The 22,734-nt window shown below is 40.4% G+C and overlaps 1 protein-coding gene across 4 annotated transcripts in view; it reads left to right on the top strand.

Annotated features, from left to right (window-relative positions):
* Window positions 1-13,447, top strand: part of LOC107676745 (serine/threonine-protein phosphatase 2B catalytic subunit alpha isoform) — a 188,798-nt gene extending 175,351 nt beyond the window's left edge. For 2 of the 4 annotated variants that reach the window (XM_016471410.1, XM_016471411.1), the window contains one exon: window positions 12,345-13,447. In XM_016471410.1, the coding sequence (XP_016326896.1) occupies window positions 12,345-12,544 (200 nt within the window). In that variant the 3' untranslated portion in view covers window positions 12,545-13,447. Of the gene's footprint in view, window positions 1-437; window positions 447-5,941; window positions 5,972-12,344 lie in introns of all 4 variants that reach the window. The other 2 variants (XM_016471408.1, XM_016471409.1) reach the window with 2 other exon arrangements.
* Window positions 13,448-22,734: the final 9,287 nt, after the last annotated feature.

The following is a 22,734-nucleotide window of genomic DNA, read 5'->3' as shown; positions in this document are numbered from 1 at the left end:
TGGCTGTTAATTTCACAGTATTAACCAGCACATTTTTTATACAATTTAATTTTAATTTGTTCTGTTACAGACTGTGAGTAGATTTCCTAAGTTAGTGTTTTCACACTTAGAACAACCTTAAAGGGGTCATATGATGCTTTTTTAAAGATCATTCAGGGATCTTATCTATGCACAATCAGCTTGTAACACTCCAAAGAGAAAGGAAAGCTTGAAATCGCATCATATGACCCCTTTAACACATACAACTACACATATATCTAATTGATATTTATTCAGTATATGCTCTGTGCACCCCCTGGTGGTTGTTTTATGAAACTTATATCATTTCCTCTTTGCTTCCTTTCCTTTGGCTTCTCACTCTCTCTCTCGCTCTCTCTCTGTGTGTCTTTTCAATCTTTGTCAAATATTGTCTTCTCTTCATTCTCTTGTCTCCCTAGAAACTGCAGGTATAATCAGTTGTGCAAGTATAATTCTTTCAGATCATCTGTTCTTAAGAAACACAGTTTCACTCTTTGCCGCCATTTATATAGGAGCCCCAAAGGAATTAATACAAATGCTTTTGTTCATGATAGAGTCATGACTCAAGGAACATGCTCTCAGTTTATTTTTAATCTCAGATTCACTGTGTCCAGTATTATTACCACTTTTTGGTGGATAAGATATCAGTAAGGAATCTTAAAGATTTCTGAGAATACTATTGCAGGGAAATTGACTACAATTAACATAAGGGCAAAACTAGCACATTTAGATGTATTGATTGCTTTATAGGAATAAATACTACCTATAGTTGTACTATCACAAGAAAAATGTAACCTTAATATATATACTGTTATGGACAAACAAGATGTGAGACATGCGGATCCATTCGCAAGCTTTATTTAGGGACGTGGTCAAAACAGGTGAGGGTCAGATGATGGCAAACAGATATATTGAGGGCAAGACACAAGAATAGTCCAGCGAACGGGCGTGGGGTCGATCTCCGGCGAACAAATCCAAACAGGGTAATCCAAAGGGTAAATCCAAAACAGAGGCGAGGGGTAAACAGTATCCGAACAGGGCGAGACGAAGGGGTAATTCGAAATACACAGGCAGTGATAAGAACAGAGAAAACAGACAAAGCAAGACTAAGCTAAGACTAGGAAACTTAAGCAGGCTCTGTAACGTATCTATCACTGACTAGCGATATGCTCATTCAATGCTCCGCAGTGAGAGAGAGGAAGTCCATGGCTTATGTAGGGTGTGTGATTGGTTACAGCTGTGTGCAATCAGTGCAATGGATGGTGGGAAATGTAGTCCGTGGTGACGTGCAACAGTCTGTGTAGTGAGAGAGTCAATATGATGGATGAGTGACCTCTGGTGGCGATCGGACGGAAGTCCATGGACAGGATTCGTGACATATACATACATATACATGTCTGACCCTTGTCTCTAAATGGATCATTACAGACAAGGGTCAGATTGAAGGTTGGAAATAATCATTTTTGCAAATGATTATTTCCAACCTTCATTCTGACCCTTGTCTGTAATGATCCATCCTTAAAGCTTGTCAGTAAATGCCCACTGTTATAATTGGCTAACGTTTATTGCATAGGAAAGAGTATCAATGCCCCACCCACTTTTACATATACTTAAAGTGTTATAAACAGTATCCATACAAAACCTGATTGTGTCATTTAGACACAAAGCATTATGAAATGCAGTTGGCTGCTTCATTATTCAACAAAAGTTTCTAATGTGTTATCATATTATCATATTTTCATATTATCTATCATGTTTATGTGCTATTATGTGTAAAAAGGTATCAGACATTACATTTAATCATTTGGCAGATTTTAATGGTACCTCTATATATCAAAAGTGAAATGAATTTATGATTTTTGAATCACGTGTCACTTGAGGTGTGGTTATGAGTACATGACATAAGAAAGATTGGTGGGATCTCTAACAAGTAGAACCTCTTTCTGTATCATCAACACAAGGAAGACACAAGTATAATAAAATAGATTTATTAACAAAAGATAGACAAGAGTAATCAACAACTACTAAATGAATACCATGAATGAAAAAGGAATAATGAGAATAAGATGCATAAACTGCAAGTAATTATGTTGGGTGTTGCAATGTCAGAGCTACGTCTGGAAAGATAAACTGCTGCTACTCTGAAACAAATAAGGTGAAGAACCTTATTATGCATCAAACAAATACTTAAAAGATTATTTGTTATCAACTGCAATCAGCTATATAATATCTAATGTAATATCATGTATAATCATATACTGATAATATACAACAATGCCAAGGTCTCTGGAGGAGGTTTGGATAAGTGATAGTTAAGTTCTCTGTAGTTGAGTGAGCAGTCTGGTGGCGGTGACTTCATCCACTGGTTGTGCTGGCACAATGCAGTGGGGAAAGGAGCAGGAATCTGATAAGTACCTTGAAGTGAAGGTCTGCTCGCCGGAGCTTAACCTTGTTTGTCTGTGTGTCTTTGCCTCTATGGGCTAGAGACTCAGAGCATGGTCAATCCGCTTTGTCTCTCTAGGATGGAGACTCAAGACATGCTGCATCTGTTGTTGTCTCGCTGGACGAAGACTCTAAATATAAAAAAATCTAAATATCTCTCTCCTCACAGGCTGGAGGGTCAGAACGTGGTTGTATCTTTTGCTGCCTCACAAGCTGGGGACTCAGGACTTGGTATCTGCTATTGACTCTTCCCACATGGGCCAGAGGCTAAGAACGTTGATGTTTCTGTCTCTCGGGATGGGAGACTCGGAACAAGTGTATCTACTAGTGTCTCCCCCTTGCAGGGCTCAGACTCAGAACGGATATCTGTTACAGTCTCTCTGGATGAAAGACTCAGAAAGGGTTGTTTCTGTTACTGCCTTCCCTGTATCAGGCCAGAGACTCAGAGCGGAGGTTGATCTGCTATTGTCTCACCCTTGCGGGGCTCAGACTCCGAACGAGTGTAGCTGTTAATTCCCTCACGGGACTCAGACTCAGTACGGAGGTTGATCTGCTATTATCGCACCCTTGCGGGGCTCAGACTCAGAACGAGTGCAGCTGTTATTGCCTCTTCCCTCACGGGACTCAGACTCAGTACGGAGGTTGATCTGCTATTGTCTCACCCTTGCGGGGCTCAGACTCCGAACGAGTGTAGCTGTTAATTCCCTCACGGGACTCAGACTCAGTACGGAGGTTGATCTGCTATTGTCTTACCCTTGCAGACAGGAGACTCAGAACGGATATCTGTTACAGTCTCTCTGGATGAAAGACTCAGAACATGTTGATTTGTTAGTATACCTTCACTTTCAGGACTCAAAGAGAAGGTACCTTTATCTCTTTCCAATGAGGAGGAGATTGCAATTTGGCGCTTCTCCATTTCCAGACTGTGATTGGCTGTTTCCATCAGAGTGGGGGGACATGGTGTGGCCCACCCTTCTTTCCTCCTTGGGAACTTATTTGCATAGTCCAACCACACATTTAGAAATGTGTCACTGAAGTTTTACCAATGCATTATTCACTTACTAAACCACAATCAGAGTACCTTTGGCAATGTTACAAACACATTAAGTCCAAACATGATGGAAAAAGATTGAACTGTCATGCATGCATTCATTTGTCCATTAACAGCTGAGTTTGTGTAAGATGTTGCACTACACATTGCTGTCACTGAGAATACTTCTTTTTCTGAATAAGTATAAGATGTGTGTATTGTAGTTTGCATTAAGGTTTGAGAACATAGTTATGAATGGATTTGGATGGAATTCTGTGATCTCTCTTTGTTTCACCCACTGCTACTGCGTCCAGAAGTCCTAAGAAATTTTTATGGCAGTCATAGGCCAAAACTTCGAAAACAGTCTCAAGGTGGGTGAAGGGCAAAAACTGCATTTTGACCAATGAGAATTCCTGTCCTTTCTGGGCTCTGTACCAAAGATGATCTTCTTGTCCTCTAAGAGGTGTCTGGCTGTTGTCCTGGCATCTTTATATGATTAGTCCACCAAGATCTAATCAAAATGTAGCAAACCTTTGTCCACTATTGTGGTCAGAGTGGGGCCCTGGAATGTGCTGTCCACTACAAAAGATCAGGGACAATTTATGTCATGACCTTTTTTAATTGTAAACTTATTTCGCAATATTAGTGTTTTTACTGTATTTTTGATCGAATACATGCAGCCTTGAGCATAAGAGAGTAAACTTACTGACACAAAACTTTTAAACAGTAGTGTAATTTTGTGTTTGGAATTTGGGATATGGAATTTGGGATATGTACTTGTCCCCTTTTTTGTTTGTTTGTTTGTTTTTGTTTTTTTTGCTTGATACCTGAAACAGTTACTTTTTTATGTCATACCAATAAAACCATGATTGATAGTCATTGCAGGTGGCATTAGGCAAAGGGGACATTTTCACTCTAGAGACCATTTTATTTATGCAGGAATTGTTACCAGTATTTTTGTTCCAACTTTCCTGAAGAGAGACAGAATTTTAATTGTGCTGAAGGTTACCTTTGGTAACTAGCATAAAAACAGCATATTTGTGCACTAGCACATGCTAACAGACATTAACTAAAAACAAAAAGCTGCAGCTGATTTCATGGGGTCTCCTTGTAATTATTTAATAGGATGGGAGTGTCATGATGCTGGACATAGTGAATCAGAAAGGAAAGAATGTTCCTAAAACACACAAAATACATTTTAGGTGCTGTTTTCTCATCATTACACAAAGAGGCATGAACAAATATGTCATTTTCAGCACATTATAAAGTGATACTTTATTGAGGCTTATCTTACATCAGTAATATCATGCCCTTTTACACTGAATACACAAAACTGACAAACTGTGAATGAAAGAGGATAATTGAATAACTGCTCTTGTCATTCTCAAATCAAGGCAGAAATCAAGCTTGCTCTTATCATACTGACATGTTCTGTCCATTACTTTATTTGGCAAGACTTGATCCTATACAGTAAATTCACTGCTTGTGTTTTCCTTGAAGTTTAGCTTTATTTTTAAATACAATGTTTAATTAAACATTACACTATGTTACCCAAATTTGATATGAGTGGCCATGTTTGCATGTGGCTAGCTGGTTTCGGAACATGTCAGATGTAGAGTGATGTCAGCAATGTTCTGCTACAGCATTGATAGAATCACAAAAGATGCCCAACCATTATCTCTACACGGACATTATTGTGCTTCTACTTGCAATGTTGTGACCCCCATTACTGCTGAAGTCTTTATGTGTGTGTGCATCTGCATTGCTGTTTTGTAGTTTTTACAGCGTATTCTTGTAGTTTTATATGATCACTTGTGATAATTGTGGTAAGTGTTGAATGTGGATTGTGTTGAATATAGACAATGCTGAGGATGGCGGTTTGTCAGATTCTGTTAGCAGACACAACTTTAATGAAGACCAAAACACACACACAAAGTTGCTTATCCAAGTTGCTGTAAAAACCCTTGAAGCTTTTGGGTATTTCTTCCTCTTGCTGTGGTGTTACCAGTCATGATAAATAATGACATTTAGTTCTCCTGGTACATTATGCAGATTTTAAACTAAAGCAATGAAAGACACAATCACTGATCTCCTTTATATCACTTGGATTGCTTTGACTGACCATTAAGTCTGACGTACTTTCACTTCCTCATTAAATTCCAATTTGTGTCATAACTTTTTGTGTCCCACAACCATTACTCATAGTGGGAGTCAAATCTGTTTACATGTCACGTTGCTTCATCTGAAACTAACTACCCATTGTTCATGCTGCTCTCTCTACCCTCTAATGTCCCCCTGTCTTGGCCTCGTAGTGAGCCTAGTGTATTTAATGATGTAAAGATGTTGTGTGTCCATTTGGGCTCTTTTTTTCTGTTCATCTGACTGGACAAATGTAACATGTTCTGCTCACCTCTCTTACTCGTTTTGCAATTCCCCTCCTCTTCTCTTCAGCTACTATTGAGGCTATAGAGACAGATAAAGGTAAATAGGTCCATGGCTCCTTCCCCTCTTTCTGTTGCATTTGTGCAACAGTTAAAGGGTTTTACAGGGTTCATCCATGTCCATGTAGTTTGTGTGGTGTGTTGAGCGTTTGGCCAGATTACACTGTGCTGTGAGTGTGTTGAGCAGAAGTAAGAAAAGAAAAGATGAATCACACACACACACTCACACACACACACACACACACACACACACACAAACAAACACACAAACTATGATTGTTTTAAAGGGGATCAAAGAGTTCTGGACAAAATATGTTTACTCGATGGAGCTATGACCAATAGACTCATGGTAACATAATGCAGAGAGAATGCACAATAGTCATATTTCAAAAATACAATTTAATTGTATTTACAATAAGAATGTATTTTCTGCAAACATAGAGTGCTTATTTGTGGCACAAAACACACACACAATCACACAGACACACACACACACACACACTCTCACACACACACAATCACACACACACACTCACACACACACACACACACACACACACACACAAACAAACACACAAACTATGATTGTTTTAAAGGGGATCAAAGAGTTCTGGACAAAATATGTTTACTCGATGGAGCTATGACCAATAGACTCATGGTAACATAATGCAGAGAGAATGCACAATAGTCATATTTCAAAAATACAATTTAATTGTATTTACAATAAGAATGTATTTTCTGCAAACATAGAGTGCTTATTTGTGGCACAAACACCGAGTCCTATTAATGCAAAATAGTGTTTTCATCATCCTAAAACTGCCTGGACCCCTTTAAAACAATAAGCTGATGTAGTTGTCCTTTGTTCTTGCACACATTTTCCATTTAAATTGCTTAATATTAGCTCTAGACTCAAAACACACACATACATTTGTGGGTCTCCCTTGGTTAAAAAGAATGAAAATTTCAGCAAGAACAATATTAGCTGCTTGCCAAATAGCAGGTTTGTAACTGCTATTTACAGCCTACGTGTTCTGTGGTTGTTCATGAACATTTCTCCTAGAGGAATAGGTGCCAACTGTGTTGATATTCCAGTCCATTATTTTCTTTCACTTTGTGGTTACTCTGTGACTGTTTCGTGTCCTTGTGTTTCTCTTTGTAACACTGCTAATAACCCGTGTCTGCCCTGTGCTATGCAGCAACACAGATCTTGTTCATTGTGCATACAAGACCCTCTGCTAAATAGCTGGTGAACAAAAAAAAAAATCTTTGTATTTCCCTGTAGTTTGCTGCATGTTTTTTACAGGTGTAACATGTGGTTAGCTTAGCACCAAGTTCCTTGTTGGTATTATATTAGTGTATGTTTGCCATCATTAATTTTTGTTTGGCTATTCAGATGATTTCATCCTCTAGCTTCATCCTTGAACTTTTATTTTTGAACGTGGTGCGAAGCTCTGTTCTAGATAGCCAGAGAATGCTCAGGTTTGTGCAGGATATCTTGAAAACATTTTCAGTGAGTGATGCAGGGAACACTACTTCATTGCGAGGCCCTCCAGAACTGAGACCGCCCAGCACTGCCCCAGTAATCCTACAATGCCAAGGTCATGGGTTCAACTCCCAGGCATTATTTATTCATTATTTTATAGAAGTACAGTTAAATAATCTTGTTGGACATTGTTGGAGATCTCTGACCAAAGTTATTTGAGTGCATCTGATGTCATAATTACAACAGGTAAACAAAAATTCACAAGAACCTTCTGTAGCTTCAACAGTACACCATGTTGCTTGCAACGCCAAAGTCATTGGTTCAATTGAGCTATCGAACCCCCCCCCCCCCCTTAGTTACTGTTGCTCCCTCAGACAAACAAATGGAGCTGCTCACTCTCTTACAATGGCAGCTGTCTAGTGTGAAAACCTTGTCCCATGATGTTGTTGAACAATTTTGGACACAGAAGGGCCACCATTCAAGTGGGAATTAAATATTCCATGGAGGGATATATAAAATATTTGAAAATAAATATGGTGAGTAACTCGAAGCGAGGGTTAACAGATCACAAGTGAGAGAGGCCTCATGTTACGGTCGTCACGATCGGGAATGACAACATGCAGGATCAACACTGTTCATGTACCGCATAATACGATTAAATTAATGTACATTTAACTAGTTTAATATCGAGAGGCACTAAAATGTACACCTTCGTTTATGTGTTTTTGACCTACACTGTAACTTACATGACGTGAGAACAGTCCGCTATTTAGGTTTGTACATTAGCATGGACTCATTAACTTTAACGTTAGCTAGTTTTAGCCAGAGATACCTTGCTGAAACGCAAGATGACATTAACGTTCTGCTTGAGCAGATGAAAATGGTAACTTAATGAGAGTATGACAACCAGAAAACGAACGTTTTGTCTTCATTGGGATTGGGGGTGAATGCTTTGGGACATTTTGCTCCGTTTTGTTTGGGTTTAGGAAATAGAATAAAATAAATTCCATTGCCCATCCTCTCCGGATACCTGGAATCAGTGTTACAAGTACCCCAGGAACATTGTTTTATTATTTTTGTAGCATAAACACCATCAAACCGACGAGAGCTTCGGATCTTCCAATGTTTCACGATGGCGCAGAAACCTAAAGATGTCCGAGTTCCGCTCCCCGTGCAACTGATACTCAACTGCCATTGGCTCATCTGCGTTCGAGGGGAGGGGCTTACCGATAGGTCAATTGGTGACCACTGTGGATATTTTGTTTCACCTTATATATACTTTATAATACCTTGCTTAAAGTACTTTGCAAGAAGTGTTGTCTATGTGACATATATCTTTTGTGTGTTAGTATATATATATAGGCTGAATTTTATATATAGTAACAGAGATCGACATTAATGCTTGTCTAGGACAAGTAGATTTTTTGAAGGGGCAAGTGAAAGAGAATTTTACTTGCCCGACCAGACAACAAACGTGATTAAAACATCTAATTAGGGAATCACCAAAATTTCATGGAGAATGATTCTGATTTTATTACATTTGGTGAAAACAGCAATTTATAGTGGATAATGTACTGACAGTGACAAGGTCATGCAGTTGAGGCTCACGCAGCCTGTCTGTCTGTGAAAGAATCTACATTTATTAATTTGGCAGACATTTATTCATTTGACAGATGCTTTTATCCAAAGCGACTTACAATTGAGGAATACAACAAGCGATTTACTGTCAGATGGCAATAAACGCGAGAAGTGCCTGTAATACAAGGTTTCAGTCATCGTTCAAAGTAGTAAAAGCTAGGACAGGAAGGGATAAGGATAGTAAGAGAGCAGAAAAAGGAATAGATTTTTTTTTATGAGGAAGCAGTTAGATGCTCACAGAAAAGATGAGTTTTCAGTTGTTTCTTGTAGATTGTGATGGATTTGGCTGTCCGGATGGAGTTAGGTAGGTTATTCCACCAACAGGGTATGGTGAAAGAGAACGTCCTGGAGAGAGATTTTGTGCCTCTCTGCAATGGAACCACGAACCGCCTCTCGTTTACTGACCACAGGCTTCTGGAGGGGATGTAGACGCTTAGAAGAGAGTGGAGGTAGGACGGTGCAGAGCCCTTGACTGTTCTGTAGGCAAGCACCAATGACTTGAACTTGATGCGAGCCGCGACTGGTAGACAGTGCAGAGAGATGAGAAGTGGTGTGACATGGGCCCTCTTGGGCTCATTGAAAACAAGATGTGCTGCTGCATTTTGAATCATTTGCAGAGGTCTGATTGTGCATGTTGGGAGTCCAGCCAGAAGAGCATTGCAATAGTCCAGCCTAGAAATGACAAGGGCCTGGACGAGAAGCTGTGTTGCATGTTTGGACATCTTTCAAGGTCAGCTGATCATCAAGGATCACCCCAAGATTCCTGGCTGAACCCGATGGGATTATTATTGTTGATGAGCCCAGTTGGATGGTAAACTGGTGCTGTACTGATGGAATGGATGGGAAGATGAGAAGCTCTGTCTTTGCCAGGTTGAGTTGCAGGTGATGTTCTTTCATCCATGCTGAGATGTCCGCCAGGCAGTCTGAGATATGATCAGGTACCGTTGGATCATCTGGTTGAAATAAAATGTAGAGCTGCGTGTCATTAGCATAGCAATAGTAGGAAAACAATGATGGGTCCCAGTGATGTAGTGTATATAGAGAAGAGGAGGGGTCCAAGAACTGATCCCTGAGGAACGCCAGTGACCAGTTGATGTGATTTGGATACCTTTCCTCCCCAAGACACCCTGGAAGACCTACCTTGAGGTAAGACTCAAACCAGTGGAGTGCAGTTCTGGTGATGCTCAGCGATGAGAGGATGGACAGAAGGATTTGATGATTAACAGTGTTGAATGCAGCAGATAGATCTAGCAGAACGAGAACTGAAGATTTGGACTCCGCTCTTGCACTCCGTAGCGCTTCAGTGACTGAAAGCAAGGCAGTTTCAGTTAAATGTCCACTTTTGAATCTGGATTGGTTATTGTCCAGCAGGTTGTCCTGTGAGAGGAAGGAAGACACTTGGTTGAACACAACGCATTCAAGTGATTTTGCTATGAACGGGAGGAGAGAGACAGGTCTGTAGCTCTCAACAAGTGAAGCGTCTAGTGTCGGCTTTTTAAGCAGTGTGGTTACCCAAGCCTGCTTGAATGCAGTGGGGAAAGCAACATGTTAAGCAACATGATATGACCAAAAGCCTAGTTAAGCAACATGATATGACAAAAAGAGTGCTATGATGGGTCCCAGTGATGTAGTGTATATGGAGAAGAGGAGGGGTCCAAGAACTGATCCCTGAGGAACGCCAGTGACCAGTTGATGTGATTTGGATACCTTTCCTCCCCAAGACACCCTGGAAGACCTACCTTGAGGTAAGACTCAAACCAGTGGAGTGCAGTTCTGGTGATGCTCAGCGATGAGAGGATGGACAGAAGGATTTGATGATTAACAGTGTTGAATGCAGCAGATAGATCTAGCAGAACGAGAACTGAAGATTTGGACTCCGCTCTTGCACTCCGTAGCGCTTCAGTGACTGAAAGCAAGGCAGTTTCAGTTAAATGTCCACTTTTGAATCTGGATTGGTTATTGTCCAGCAGGTTGTCCTGTGAGAGGAAGGAAGACACTTGGTTGAACACAACGCATTCAAGTGATTTTGCTATGAACGGGAGGAGAGAGACAGGTCTGTAGCTCTCAACAAGTGAAGCGTCTAGTGTCGGCTTTTTAAGCAGTGTGGTTACCCAAGCCTGCTTGAATGCAGTGGGGAAAGCAACATGTTAAGCAACATGATATGACCAAAAGCCTAGTTAAGCAACATGATATGACAAAAAGAGTGCAGTTTATCCTGGAAACCAGTATGACTGCAAATTTGACATTGATTTTATGCTAGAGTTACATTTACATTGTCATTTAGCAGACGCTTTTATCCAAAGCGACTTACAAATGAGGACAATGGAAACCATCAAAATCAACAAAAGAGCAATATGCAAGTGCTATGACAAGTCTCAGTTTGTGCTCGATTTAACGAAAATAGTTTCAAACAAAGATCACAGCATTAGTCGCACATGTCTGAGCAACACACATGGTGTTTCGTTACCAAATGATTCAGTGTATAGAACGAATCATTGATTCAATAACCCATTCATAAAGACAGGTTGGTTCATTCTTGAATGAATCAGCTGTCTGAACTAATTGTTTGAATGAATGACTCAATGACTCACTCAATAAGACAGTCACTTGCTGCCACCTGCTGGAGGTTTACTTTCATAGTTAAAAGTATTTCATATTTGTATTAGAAATAAAAAACCTTTTAATTTAAAATTGTAATTTAAAACATAACATTACTTATGCAGTTGTAATTTTGCAGTGTAAATGCATTCATGGCATGCATGGCATGCTACATTTGAGCTTCATTACATTTATCTGTGTAAAAATGCATCTAAATGCCACTTCATCTGCTTCACTTTATTCTGCAGTGGATCCGTTTTGTTGATTCTGATTTCATTTGTTTGGTAACAGTCCTATAGTGTCTCGTTATATTAACTGTAATTATTAGTCAAATGTAACTTTGATATGAAAAATTATGCATACATTTAATAAGGTTCATAAAAAGACTGCCTTTTATATAGGTAAATATGACCTGGAGATCAGTTTAAGTAAATTTTAGTATGCAGTCGTGAACTTATCATATAATCATATGAAATGTAATTTCCCAGCAACAATATTATGACCGGTGAAAATGCTGAGTGGCTAGTAATTTTGAAAAACCACTAGCCACAGTGGCTGGTGAGCAACAAAGTTCATGTCAAGCCCTGATGATAAATATCATACTACTAGTTCTCTGTTACTTCAAGCAGTTAAATTCCAAAATAAACTAGGCTGTGTGTACTTGTTATACCATCTTTCTTTCTTTCTACCACAGCAATTAAAGGCTTCTCACCTCAGCACAAGATCAGCAGCTTTGAGGAGGCTAAAGGGCTGGACCGCATCAATGAGCGAATGCCACCCCGCCGTGACGCCATACCCTGTGACGCCAGCCTCAACTCCCTTAATAAGGCTCTGTCATCAGAGACCAATGGCACCGAGGGCAAGGCCTGCAGCGGCAGCGGTAATATCCAGTGATCCCGCACCGTTCCTGCACAGTCGCCGCAACGATTAAGCCCCTCCATATCTTTTTTCATGCCATAGTTGATGGGGGGAAAGGAAAGATTTCGAGTGTAGATTTTGAGAAAAGGAGAAAGAGAAGAAGGACAGGAGAAATAAAGGAGAGAAGAGGTGAGAGGGAGAGCAGCATTTCAAACATAATTCAGAGTGATACTCGCTAGTCTTTGGATATGCCTTTTTTTTCTTCTTCTTTTTTTGGCTTAAAAACATGAATATTTTTCATCTGTTCACTCTTTTCTGGTTGATTTGGGAGGGGGGATGATCTTGATTTCGACACAGGGAATTACAGCAGGCAAGAGATCTTATGTGAAAACACCTTATTGGATATAGAATTTTTTTTCTTTTTTTGTGTGTAACTTCTTGCAAACTATTGTACGTTTACAAAAATATAGCACTAAAAATGGACAGAACGTAAAAAAAAAGTTTTTAACAAAAAGGGTGTACAACTAAGGACTATTTATTAATACCTTTTTGCTACTCTTATAAACTAGCTCTAGAGTAAATTAGGCAGTCTTAAAAGAATATTGCAACATTGTTATAATGCCAAAAATTGAATGTTTTATGGTTTTGTACAGATTATGCTTACCTCAGGTTTCTTTGGTGTGTGCTTGGATCCTACTTTCTGTATTATTACAAGCTAGCTTGATGAATATGAATTTTCTTGGAGTTTAAAAACTGGAATTTATTTTTATTTATTTTTTTGCATACTGTCTTTGTTTTATTTGGGTGGCCTGGGGGTGCATTTATTGTGGCTTGCTGGAAGTTCTGTGATTTTCCTCCCCCTTTTTCAAATATTGAGAATAAACCATATATGCTATCTATATATATATATATATATATATATATTAAAAAAGAAGAAAAGAAAGAAAAAAGAATAAGGAAAGTGAGAAAGAAAAATTGATTAATGGAAAATATCTGCCTATGCATGTTTTGTAAGACTTGATTAAGAATATTGAATTTACTATATATATATATATATATATATATATATATATATATATATTAAAAAAGAAGAAAAGAAAGAAAAAAGAATAAGGAAAGTGAGAAAGAAAAATTGATTAATGGAAAATATCTGCCTATGCATGTTTTGTAAGACTTGATTAAGAATATTGAATTACCTTAGCTGCCAAAGCCTGTTTTTACCTGTAGTGTGCTTAGTGGACAAATCCTGAAAATGTACCACCATTCTTAGTTATAACACTTGGAAAAGCTTTAGGCTTGTTTTGTAATCAAAGCATCTACTAATAATATGGATGAGGAGTCATGATTTTAAACAAATGCTTGTATGTGCACCAGTAGTCCGAATTAGCATGTTTAGGTGTTAACTTGAAATAAGCTTGTGGTTCTCTGATGTCAAACTCAAAATGCATGATGCTGTTAGTGTCATACAAGGTTGCCACAGACAAAAGTGTAATTTCCATATTATTATTATTATTATTATTAATAATAATAATAATTCTGCTTTGTATATCAGTTTATTATTGCTAAATACTTTACAAAACACAAACTCCATCAATGTTTTTTTTATTAACAAATGCTTAAGTGCCCAAGTAATTCACTACACAAAAGGAAGCTTTGCTTTTATAATTTTACTTCTGAACTGTTGGCAGATGACGCATGCACTCGCAGCTATGAAAAGGTATTTTATATTACTGTTAAATAAAATGTGCATGAAATTCAGTTTCTCAACTTTTTTTTCTCTCAAGCAAGGGCTTGTGTGAGTATACTTGGAATGAAACGCTTATGATTGAGAACTTTTGCAATGAAAGCATTTATGTGATTTGCAAAAACCTAACCTTTCTCTGGAGAATAAGAATTTAAAATGGGGGGAAAATTGTATTATGAAATAAATGTTTTTCTCTAATACACATTGGCCACAATTAATCATACCCTTTATTCAATACTTTTTGCAAACTCCTTTTGCAGCTCTGAGTCTTCACCTATAATGCCTGAAGAGTTTGGAAAACATCTGACAAGAGATCAGAGAGCATTCCTTCCTCCAGAATCATTCCAGACCCTTCCGATTTCCAGGTCCATGTTAGTGCTTCTCCTTCGTTTCACCCCACTCATTTTTTACAGGGTTCAGGTTGGGCTGGGAGATATGGTAAAAATAAATAAATAAAATAATTTTTCAGAACGACTGACTGCTTTTTAAATTCTCGATTTTTACAATTTTTAACTAGTCAACTTGAAAATGTAACTACAACATGATTCAAGTAATTTTTTTTTTTAATTACTATTCCAAGTGCACCACATATAAAGTTGTCAACAGGCAGGGGGGCACCCAATCAGATGCTTGGCCCACCCTGGCCCCACACTACATACAACACAAAATTGGTGCAATATTCAAATTGAGCTCCATATATTTTTCTTTTTTTGTTTTCTTACCCCCCGCTCCCACAACGTGTGTCTTCCATGCACTCCTGCCCACACCTGCAAACTTGCTAAAATTGAATATAATTTTCGCACTATCAATATGCGCGACATTGAAATTGGTTTTGAATAAGTGCTCGCGCTGTTCACTTTCACTTTCGAATTTGTGATCGCGCAGTCTGTGTAAAGGGAGCACAAATTACAAGATCATATTTGTCAATGAGCTCAGGATCTGTTGAGCAGCAAATCCCCCAGCATGGTCTTGTCGGTCAGCTCTTCTTACTCTCGATCAGCCAAATCTGACTCCTGCAGCCCGTTTTGGATGCAGGGTTGTCATTTCTGCTTTTTTTTTCCACAGAAATGGGCTACTTTTAAACTGTTGTCATTGATTCATTTTCCCCCGTGGGTTAAAGGCACAATATGTAAGTTTTCATCGCTAGAGGGCGCATATTCAAAACAAACAAGAAACAAAGGCGTAGTTTGATGACACCGTGACTGTGTCGGACTATGTTTCTGTCTTGTGTGTGTTTTGCTCCCCATGTGCCTTCCTTGCCCTAGTTTCTCCATGCCCATATTTGGTTAGTTTCCTCTGCCTGTCCTGATTATGTTGATTTAGTTCTATATGCCTCAGCTGTGTGTTATTAATTATCTCGTTTGCCTCCCGATTACTCAAGCCCTGTCTCCCTGTTTCTAGTGTCCGCTGTCTAACGACATTCCATGTTCCAGTCTGTATCCCCGTTGGTTTATTTATTAAAGTCTGTTTTCTTGAAGTTTACTCCTCGTCTCCTCGCTCCATGTTCCAGTGTATCGTGACAGAACAGCGGACCATGACAGTAAGCGGCCCCACTTCTACCCGTGTTTGTTTTTCGTTTTTTGAAAAGTGTTTTGTTTTTTTTCCCGTTCGTTTCTCCCCCGCAAATGGAGGAATGGGCGATGTTCATTCGCCGTTGCTCAGGCAAGCCACGACCCTATCGTCTACGCGAGGGCGTTCATGCCGCTCGCCCTCGCCAGCTCCCTCGATGGGGAAACCCTCTTGACTCTGTTCCGGCTCGGGATAACATACCATCTGTCCATGGAGCTCCTGGAACCCCTCCGCCGGCCGTTCCACAGTCAAGCCTGCCGGCCGCGGCTCACACAAGCCCGCCGGCCGTTCAACAGTCAAGCCTGCTGGCCGCTCTGATGTCAAGCCCGCCGGCTGCGGCTCCCACAAGCCCACCGGCCGTTCAGCACTCAAGCCTGCCGGCCGCTCCGATGTCAAGCCCGCCGGCCACCCAATTCACCCGTAACCAAGGGAGGAGGATGAGGAGGAAAAGACAGTTCACAGCCCTCATCCCAGCCCCAGAGCTCGCTCCAGTGTCTGCTCCAGCCCCAGAGCTCGCTCCAGTGTGGGCTTCAGTTCCCGAGTTTAGCCCATGGAGGGCTCCTGTTCCCAAGTATAACCCACGGAGGGCTCCTGTTCCCGAGTATAGCCCACGGAGGGCTCCATTCCCCGAGTTTAGCCCAAGGAGGGCTCCTATTCCCGAGTTTAGCCCAAGGAGGACTCCAGTCCCCGAGTTTAGCCCAGTGAGGGCTCCTGTCCCCGAGTGTAGCCCAGTGAGGGCTCCTGTCGCCGAGTTTAGCCCAGTGAGGGCTCCTGTCGCCGAGTTTAGCCCAGAGAAGGCTCCAGTCCCCGAGTTTATCCCAGTGAGGGCTCCTATTCCTGAGTTTAGCCCAAGGAGAGCTCCAGTCCCCAAGTCAAGCCCAGGGAGGGCCACTGTTCCCGAGTTAGGCCTACGGAGGGCTTCGAAAGACTGTATTCTCCCCAAGGATTTTTTGGGGCGGGGGGTAGTATGGGCCCATCCGTAGTGGAGGCCGTCCGGCCATGGCGTCCTGAGTTCCCTGTTCCGCCATGGCTCCCCGAACTCTCTGCTCCGCCATGGCTTCCTAGTCTGCCTGTTCCACCATGGCCTCCTGAACTGTATGCTCCGCCATGGCCTCCTGAACTGTCGTCTCCGCCATGGCCTCCTGAGTTCCCTGCTCCACCGTGGTCTCCTGAACTGTCGGCTCCGCCATGGCCTCCTGAGTTCCCTGCTCCGCCATGGCCTCCTGAACTGTCGGCTCCGCCATGGCCTCCTGATCTGCCTGCTCCGCCATGGCTTCTTAGTCTGCCTGTTCCGCCATGGCGCCCCGAACTACCCGCTCCGCCATGGCCTCCTAAGCTCCCGGCTCCGCCATGGCTCCCCGGGCTCCCTGATCCGCCTTGGCTTCCTGAGTTCCCTGCTCCGCCATGGCCCCCTGAGTTCCCTACTCCGCCATGGCCTCCTGGTCTGCCTGCTCCGCCATGGTGCCCGGATCTGGTACTGCCTTGGAGGCATCCCTGTTCCATATGAGTCTGTCCTGAGGGACCTCCAAGGCACCCCCCTCCCACCCTGTTGATGTTATGTGGCGTGAGGACACGCCTTCCAGAGGGGGGCGTTATGTCAGACTATGTTTCTGTCTTGTGTGTGTTTTGCTCCCCATGTGCCTTCTTTGCCCTAGTTTCTCCATGCCCAAATTTGGTTAGTTTCCTCTTCCTGTCCTGATTATGTTGATTTAGTTCTATATGCCTCAGCTGTGTGTTATTAATTATCTCGTGTGCCTCCCGATTACTTAAGCCCTGTGTCTCCCTGTTTCTAGCATCCGCTGTCTAACGTCATTCCATGTTCCAGTCTGTATCCCCGTTGGTTTATTTATTAAAGTGTGTTTTCTTGAAGTTTACTCCTCGTCTCCTCGCTCCATGTTCCAGTGTATCGTGACAGACTGAGTGTGGAATCATGGGAGTTGTCGTCTTCATCCCCACAACCGATGCAATCCGACGGGACTAATGTATTAAAGGCTTATTAAGGTCATTGTAGTATGAAGCAGGGTGGGGCTAAAAGTCGGGGAAGCGAAATGAGGCCGCTGGAGTGATTGCTAATGAAGGACGAGCACGATACATGGCTCAATAGCAGCAGAGCTTTTATTATGCCACAGTCGACCCCTTCGGCTTCTTCCAGTCATGCGTATGTGGGGTAAAACAGCGCTGTTTTATACTAGATACATTTGAGTGTATTGAAAGTTCCGTTATAACGCTACTCTGTGCGTTCGCCACCTGTCTAATAAAATGCATAACATATTAAAGTGTCTTTGGGGTTTCCATGTTTTCAACAAAATAAAACCGGAAAAATTACGCAATGACACTATGGACACGGTCCGTTACACTAGTTAAAATTGCTTATTTCTCTGAATTTAAACATTCTTCAAAACATTTGGGATAATGTAAGTACACAAGTCAGCAAAATATATAACACTGTTCTAGTGGTTTTGGGATATTTTAATCAAAAAATCTTGTGCCTTTAAAGGGGTCATGACATGGATTTTTTTATTTTTTTTATATGTTCTTTGAGGTTTATTTCATGATGCAAACATGAAATATCAGATATAACATACAGTAGTAGTTCTTTGCAGGTTTTTATTCGATTGCATTGCTTTTCCAATGTGTTTTCTATGTAAACAGAATCTCTTGCATGAATTGGCATTCTAAAAACGCGTCGTTCAAAGTTCAACTGCCATCTTCTTACATTTTTTTCCTATTCCACTGCCCACGTCGCATCTTTGTCAACACAAAAGTGCATTCTGTGTGAATGGCACCTGGCGATACATTCTACTTATGGTCCTTCATAGAGTACGTCACACGTGAGCAGTTAATCACGTGCGCCGACATGCGTTTGGATCATTCTTTTCTCTTTACTGTTATCATTGGCATATTGTCAAAGTCTCTAATTCTAATGTTTGGTAATATTTCTATTCAAAATCTTGATTCCTCGATTTATAAAAAAACTTTAAATTCGAATTAATCGATAAAATCTGAAAAATCGCCCAGCTAGTTCAGGGAACTGAGATGGCCATGGCAGAAGCTTGGTTTTGTTCTCAGTGACCCATTTTTGTTTTGATTTTGATGTTTGTTTGTGGATCATTGTCCTGTTGGAAGATCCAACCTTGGCCCATTATAAAATTTCTAGCATGGACAGTCAGTTTTTAATGTTTTATCTGTTGGTATTTTATAGAATACATGATGCCATGTATCTGAATAAGATATCCAGGATCTCTGGCAGAAAAATAGGCCCACAACTTTTAAGATACAGCAGTATGGCCTATTTCATTGTACACATTTGGTACTTGGGGTGCACCCATCTTGAGTGTTTGCTGTTAAAAAGCTCTTTTTTTTTTTTTTTGCTTCATCTGACCATAGTCCCGTTTGAAGTTCTAGTAGTGTCTAGCAAATTAATATGCTGTAGTTTGGTTTTGGATGAGACTTTTCTTCATTTTTTCTCAAAACCCTCCAAAACAACATGTGGTGATGTAGGTGCTGTGCGGTTTGACCTTTTTTTATTAATGTGGGGCAGGTTTACTAAATTAAGTGCATTTTGCTTAAAACAAGTAAAATTATCTTGTTTTAAGAATATTTTACTTACCCCACTGGCAGATAATTTTACTTGTTTTAAGCAAAATGCAGCTAATTTAGTTTTTCCCCCTCGAAACAAGACTACATATCTTATGTAATTTTGCTTATCTAGTAAAAGTATCTGGATTTAAGAATTTTTAGATATTTTGACTAGAAACAAGACAAAAATACTAAGTAAAATAAGCCAATTTTGCAGTGCACAACCTCTTCCAGGCAGATTTGTAACATTTTCTGTTGATTAGAAATTCTTAATTATTGCCCTGATGGTGGAAAATGGAAATTTGCTTTAGTAATGCTTTAGCTCTTCTCATACAGCCACTTTCTAATTTGTGAATTTCAACAATCTTTTGCTGCACATCATAAATATATTCTTTGATTTTACTCATTGTGATCACTGATTAAGGGAATTTGGCCTTTTTGTTCCCTCATATTTATATTCCTGTGAAACAGGAAGCCAAGGTTGGATAATTCCATGTTCCTAGTCACCCTGGTGTGATACAAAATGGGAAAATTTTTAGAGAACAAATATGTATTTCATAATGTGATTTTCCCCCACTTTCATTTTTTTTTTTTTTTACTTCAATTAAAGGTTACATTTTTTATATATTTTTGAATGAAAGATCAAATGGATAAACAATGCACACTTACTTTCACTGCCATCTTTGATTATGAATAATCATGCAATCCCTACATGCTGTCCTCTGACCGAATGCCACTGCAGCTGCTGTATGGTGAGCTCCTGCAAGGGCAGTGTACTGTGGGCCGCCAAAAAGAACGTTATGTAGATCACCTGAAATTTATACTGAAGGCTTGTATGCCACAGCAACTTCCCTCGAAGATCACGTGGCTGACAGAGTCACCTGGAAGTCCACCTGTAAGTCTATCTGTAAGACCTGTCTTGATGCCTGGGAAGTGGCCATGACCCAGGCGGCAGAGGAACACCACCACTGCAGGCATACTGCTGTACTTGTCATCCCAAAGGGTCCGAAGTGTCAACACTGTGGGGGCATCTGCACCTCATAGTTCAGTCTCCACAGTCATTTACGCGTCAACTTTAAGACTGATCAATAGCAGTGCATCATCCTCATCGTAATCAATGGAACTCCAAGAGAGACATGTATGGCAGCCATTCTATTTCAGTAGCTATGTTTCCATCCAAAGATTCGAATTTAACTTATGTGCAAAACTGGAATATCGCATAAAACATTTGCGAATAAAGCACTGTTTCTATCCAACGAGTCAAAGAAAACCAAATTGTCACTTCCCGATAAACTGGCACTAAATATCGCTAAGAAAAGTAGGAGTAGCCATTTAAATAAATATATATATATATATATATTAGGGGTGTAACGGATCACAAAATTCACAGTTCGGTTAGATACGACACTGGTGTTACGGTTCGGTACGTTTACGATACAGCAAAAATAAAGAAATGCCAGAGATATTTCCTTGATTTTTACAAATATGTTATAATGATTTGTTACGGTTTTTTATTTGTTTTGTTTGAATCAGTAGGAAATGCCTGCCTAAATGCTGTGGGAATAGTTTGTAGAGTGTGTGTATCTCCTTGTTTTCGTCTAGTTCCAAAATTTCCAATATCTATAGGAACAATATTTTAAAAAGGCTAAAAAAAAAAACTGCCAAGAATGCCCACAACAGATGTCTCTATCTACAAACTACTGAAAAATGCGTTTGCCAAGTCTAAGAAACCTTCTCCTATAAAACTATATGTTTTTGGGGTGAGGGGGGGGGGACTGCACAAATATATTTATGTTCACCTTTTATTTGTATCTAGCCTTCATACAAACAAAAAAATGTGAAATCACTGTCAGGTGATTCACAGGCTGATTATTCTTATAGATTGAAGCAAAAGTGCTTCAGCCAGGATAAAGAATATGAAAAGTGCTCAGAGTTGCTGCAGGAAACAAAAACAAAGAGTGAGCAACAGCAAAAACATGTTTCTGGAGACGGGCTCATTCTCTGCCAGCAGGAGGCGCTTCTGGAGCTGTAGTAACAGTGGTTTCCCCGGTAACGGCTGTATGCAAAGCAGAGCTCTGCTCATGAATGCTACTTTATCAGATCAAATGAAAATGTCATCGAAACTTTTCTGAAGACAGTTGGTTCCCTTCAAAGATACATTCATATAAAACACCTGCTGCTGCGTTTTGATTTTGAAAGGTGCAGTGCTCATGTTTATTCTACGAAGTCAAACGCCTTTGTGGCAATTCTAGGATTTTCATTTTAGGGGGGCTCAGCCCCCAATGAGGGTATAATATATATATACAGGGCCGGATTAACATAAGGGCTAGGAGGGGCTGAAGCCCCAGGGCCCCAGGATTGAGGGGGCCCGACGTGATTGTGGAGGAAAGAAAAAGTAGACCTAGAATTGATTGGCCATTGGGAGCACCCGAGCTTTCTCCGGTGTGCCGATTGCCGAAACCCCACCACGCCCCCACATATTAAGCGCTGTTATTAAAGCCAAAGGATACATGTATCCTACATTAGTTCTCGACACAAGCACACAAGAAAGATTAATCCTTGTTTAGTGTCTGCGCTATTTCAGTCCAAAAGATATGAGCGTTAAAAATTTATTTTACTCATTTACACTAGAGTTGCGGGTATCTTTTAATCGCCTCGGCTTTACTAGCGCATGGGAAACAAAGATTAAAAGTCAAGTGATGAAACGGCACTAAGTTACCTGATTAAACCGCGCAAGAGAACAGCTGGGCCACACCGGACCGGTGTCTCCCGCCCGCACAGCGCTGACAACGACTGCAGCTTTCGCCGCTCAATTGAAGTGATAATAAGCAGCGCTTGCCCATTTGAATTAGACACACTACACTAATATGTGACACGGACCACAAAACCAGTCATAAGGGTAAATATTTTGAAATTGAGATTTATAGATCATCTGAAAGCTGAATAAATAAGCTTTCCATTGATGTATGGTTTGTTAGGATAGGATAATATTTGGCCGATAGAACTATTTGAAACTCTGGAATCTGAGGGTGCAAAAAAAAAAAAAATCTAAATATTGAGAAAATCGCCTTTAAAGTTGTCCAAATGAAGTCCTTAGCAATGCATATTACTAATCAAAAATTATTTTTTAATATATTTACGGTAGGAAATTATCTTCATGGAACATGATCTTTGCTTAATATAATTTATGCTCATTTAATATCATGCTTAATTTTGGTAAAAAACGAACAATTAATAATTTTGACCCATACAATGTATTGTTGGCTATTGCTACAAATATACCCGTACTACTTAAGACTGGTTTTGTGGTCCAGGGTCACATATGTGAACAGTA

The sequence above is a fragment of the Sinocyclocheilus anshuiensis genome, unplaced genomic scaffold, assembly GCF_001515605.1.
Source record: "Sinocyclocheilus anshuiensis isolate Anshui unplaced genomic scaffold, SAMN03320099.WGS_v1.1 scaffold500, whole genome shotgun sequence".
Classification (NCBI taxonomy): Eukaryota; Metazoa; Chordata; class Actinopteri; order Cypriniformes; family Cyprinidae; genus Sinocyclocheilus; species Sinocyclocheilus anshuiensis.
Note: the sequence above shows the minus strand (reverse complement) of the source record. Positions and strands in the feature narration are given on the sequence as shown.